This window comes from Fonsecaea monophora (genome assembly GCF_001642475.1).
Source record: "Fonsecaea monophora strain CBS 269.37 chromosome Unknown Scaff136, whole genome shotgun sequence".
Taxonomy (NCBI): domain Eukaryota; kingdom Fungi; phylum Ascomycota; class Eurotiomycetes; order Chaetothyriales; family Herpotrichiellaceae; genus Fonsecaea; species Fonsecaea monophora.
In genome coordinates this window covers 35,118-39,500 of record NW_019174067.1, presented here as the reverse complement: position 1 = coordinate 39,500, position 4,383 = coordinate 35,118, and the positions used below count along the sequence as shown (strand labels likewise).

The window sequence follows — 4,383 nt, the reverse complement described above, 5'->3', positions numbered from 1 at the left end:
TTTTGATCCGCCCCGGACGAAAAAATGCTGTCGTGGTGTCTCGACCGGGATATCCCGTATCAACCATCTGCCGGAGTGGTATACTAGGATTTGTCGAGGTCGTCGGACATGGAAACTGTCCGACTGCGTCGATTAGTTCAGTGTCTATGTGCTGCCGAGGCCAACGTGGGACAACGTTGGCCAGGTTGATGCAAGCATTCTTTCATGCATGTGATGAAGAGGATGTTATCCTTGAATTGCGGTCGGGGTAGGCGACTCGGACATCAAGGTATGTTGGGCCGCTGAGTGGTATGGGTATCCAAACGAGGCTGGCGACCCAGAGCGAGAACCGAAGAACCCGCCTGTCGACAAGGGCGACGAAGAACGCGCCGCAAATTGCGCGAACGATTTTGACGATTGAGGTTGTTGAACGGGCGACATGCTTCGAGGTGGTGTCGGAGTAGTCGAGCCAGAAGAATCAGACGAACTGCCTCCGTTGCTCTCCGACGCGGACGCAGAGTCCGCTGAACCATCAACCTTGACCGTCCCAAACTGCAACAAAAAATTAGCACATCAATGTGTCTTGACTTCCTCGCTCTTTCCCCGGGTACCTACAAAGCAGTACTTGTCCACCTGCACAATCTTGTTAGCCTGGGCCCGAAGCGAACATCAATACAGCAGGGTGTCCTGGGGAAAGAGACTTACGAGCTCCTTGTAGCTCTGTGAGCTGAGAGAGGGTTTCTCAGAGAGCAAAGCAGCCGGCTTGGATGTCAAAGGAAGAGCAGCGGAAGCCGGTTTACCGGCTTCGACTTTGACACCGTTGATGCCAGTTTCATGCTTGGGAGCAGCGTCCGCAACACTCTGTTCAGGAGCTGTTGCAGGAACCTCGTGGGAAGACTGCTTTGTGTACGTCCTTGGACCCAAGCCAGACCACTCGCCCATGGCGGCATATGCATTGTTCTTTGCAGCCGTCAAGGATGTCTTGAAGTCATATCGGTTTCCGAATGCTTGAGGCCCAGCCTGCTTACGGCGCTGGGGAGCATCGGGAAGAAGCTCAGCTTTGGATTTGGGACTCCTCAACTTGAGCTTGGGTTCACCCATGAGCAGACTCGGAGACTGCAGGAAGCTCCCAAAACTGTCAAAACCAGTTGAGAAATCGTCGAATGAGGTAGGCATTGACACCGGTCTTGTAGAAGAGGTAGGTGGTGATGGTCGACTACGTGGCAAGGCATTGAGGGGCCTCTCACCAAGGCCAGGGCTGGACTTGCTTGGTGGCGACCTGGACTTCTTGCTGAAATCAACTTGGTAATTGGCACCACCATTATTGTCCCAGAATTCCTGACCGTTGACATTATAGCGGATGCAGAAGAACAATGTCTTGCTTTCCAGATTCGCTTGGTCTTCGAGCTTGATGCTGAAATTGAAGCGATCGAGGCCGTCGTGGTTACCCTTCCGCCGAACATCATTGTTGTAGTCAGCAACGATTTCCGAAGTGGTCTTCCAGTAGTCGAACGTGAAACGAGCAACAACTTGTTTGTGGAATGCCAGGTTCTGCACTGCGACAGTGCCGATAAGATTCTTGTTGTCAGAGGAGAGGAAAACCCTTTCCACGAGAACGGGCTGTGCCCTTCGAGCATCCAAGTCGACGGGGAAATTGTTCAAGCGGATCTCCCATTCATATGAGGGCGTGCGAGAACGAGTACTGGTCTCATCCGAACCGAAGGGGAAATCGGTCTCGCTTTCGTAGTTCTCTACGGGAGATGAGCCGGCACTCACAGCAAGCGGTCTGTCCACCTGCAGGAAATGTCTGACGTGTTCAAGGTGAGAGTCAAAGTGGACAGCTTTGGAGTAGGTAGGTGTGCCAGGCATGCTCGATGGCCGCCGCCGTGAAGACGGTCGCAGAGCAGGACGAACAAGTTCACCTGACTTTTTGCGCACCATGGCCGGTCGCTCAGCGGGAGCATTGTCGCTGTCGCTGTCATCAGTGTCTGGCCGAATGGCCACAGAGGGTGTTTGCTTTGAAGGAGACTCGAAGATTATGTTCGAGTCGGTCGACGACCTCGAATGAGAGATTTTCCGAGCTTCCTGCGATAAGGGCAGTCGCAAGACAGCAGGGCCCGCCGATTGTGTGCCATCGAGACGGGAAACAACGTCCGACCTTGTGATGGAAGAGCTGTGCTCCCCACGAGTTGGGGAACCTGTATCTTTTCGTTGCTCAATCGACCGGATGGCCTCCTGCAGCGCTTGGAGATCCTCGTCAAAATCCCTCGAACGCCCTCGCTGCTGAGGTTCATCCTCATCGCTCGAGTTTTGAGAGGAATCTGGAGGTGATATTGTCATCCCTGCAGGTATCAAAGCATTCGTCAAAGGGGGAGGTGACTGTCGAATGCTACCATGTGGGTCGAAGTCCCCGTTCACCTCGTACGCCTCGCCATTGTGAAGGACCTCAATCTTTGCTGCATCAGTCAACGAGGGACTCCGTCGGTGCTTGGTGAGATAGGAAGAAGAGCCACTAGAACGAGGGAGATTCGGTCGATCGGCAGCGTCCGGAGAAAGTGAAGGTCCTTTGATATACGAGTGGGAACGGCTTGGGGTGGGACTGGATTGTTTGGAGCTCGAGGGCGTATGATGGGTAGGTGGCGTGTAAGGCATTCGGTCGGCTTGTGAGGGGAATGAATGGGCCAAACCAAAAATTGCAGGTGTTCAACGTGCAACGAGGCTCATTAAAGTACAACCTGCAGCAGGTCGAAGGTGATTATTCGGAGGATTAAAGACGATCTGAAACGAGACGAGGCAGGTCAGTATATTGAATCAAAATCATTGTGAATAAGAATAAGGTCAATCGTAGGAGCATTGTATGTAATGGTAGGACAAGTGAAGGACAAGCGTAACAAGAGCCATGAGCGCAGCCACGGTCGAGTTGACCACGCGATGCCAACTTTCCTGACGACTATCGCCCAGCCACGCGCGCACACGAGTGCCGTGCGTCAATCCGGGGTAGGGAAGTGGGAAGGTACTTACGGAGCGTGTCGAATACCCGGGTTTTTAGAATCCAGGCAGGAACAAAGCAAGCAGAAAATCCGACAGGGAGTTACTGAGGGTGATGTTCGAGTGTGCAATTCGTCCGTTGAGGTGAAAAAGAGAAGAGGCTCCGTCACTTTCTACCAGTGCAGAACGGCGACCAAACACAGTTATCGCCACGGGACCAGAGATCAACCGTACAGCGACAAACTTGTAAGGACTGCTACTGTTTCTGCACTTCCCAGAGACAGTGACAAGCAGGACTTCCGAGAACACACAGGAACAAAGTCAAAATGGTGTGACAATGTTCTCTTGGTATCCTCCTCTTTTTCTTTGTTGGTGAGACTGTCCACACACGCAGATCCGGGCTGCTTGTTAATCGGTGACCGACAAAGGACAAAACAGGTCAGGTAGGTTGGACCGTGGTGATACCGCTGGCCGTGTTCGTGTGTCAAAGAGTCCCAATTCCTTCTAGGATAGATGTCAAGAGACAGGCTGGGTGAAGGCCTAGAGAATGGAGGGGGAATGGGGGAGGAGTTGGTGGTGGTGGTGGTGGAGGATGAAGAAGGGAGGAAGGAGGGAGTATTTTGGGTTGGTAGTTGATTAGCGGTGGTGTGCCAGAGGGCAAGGCAGGCCGACCAAGAAGCCAAAAGGTGTTGAGTCTCGAGCGGCCCAAAGCAGGAAGCTCGGATCTGCGCGAACAAGGTAGTGTGGGCGACTTGGGGGGTGGGTTTAGGGTGGGAGGATGGGCGGTAGATGAGGATCGGATGGGTAAGTAAGTTGAGGTGAGAACGGAGGGGCGGGCGCTGGGAACCTTGGAGCTGGGAGGACTAATGGCCCTAGTTTCTGCTCAGAGTGGTTTTAGAGAGTGGGTATGGTTGGCGCGACCATTTCTGAGCACAGAGGCGAGGACTGATAACCCTGGTCCGATGAGATGCAGTAGTGGGTACCCTAGGGCGCAGGCTAAAACTGTGCGGTGGACTGAGGGCCTTGGGGTGGCGTAACTCGTCTTGAGAACTGCACGATCCCAACGCTCGCCCAGCACGACACGACGGCTACCTGGGGTGTGTTGCTGCGGCTAAGAATTTTGGCCTGCGACGCTAATGGCGAGTGGACATGGTAAAGGGGGGGCGTCGAGGAGGAGATATTGGCGACTAGAGATGGCAACTGAAAATGCCAATCCAAACGTGGCTGGAAAATACAGAATACAGGGTAACGGCGTGAGAAGAAATTCCAAGACGATGACAAGAGTGAACGCACTGGCGTCGTTTCAGTGATAGGCGATAGATAGGCACACCAAAAGATAGAGGAAGCGGAGAGAAGAGAGATACGAGTATTAGAGGAAGATGAGAGGCTTGTGGTGTACGAGTACGAATACAAGTA

The 4,383-nt window shown here is 53.3% G+C and overlaps 1 protein-coding gene across 1 annotated transcript; it reads right to left on the bottom strand.

The window, feature by feature from the left end:
- Positions 1–225: 225 nt before the first annotated feature.
- AYO21_10920 (hypothetical protein) lies at positions 226–2,631 on the bottom strand (the record flags this gene model as incomplete). The annotated part of the gene is made up of 3 exons (XM_022660825.1): positions 226–531; positions 595–630; positions 685–2,631. The coding sequence occupies 3 exons, from the start codon at positions 2,629–2,631 to the stop codon at positions 226–228; spliced, it is 2,289 nt and encodes a 762-aa protein (XP_022506868.1).
- Positions 2,632–4,383: the final 1,752 nt, after the last annotated feature.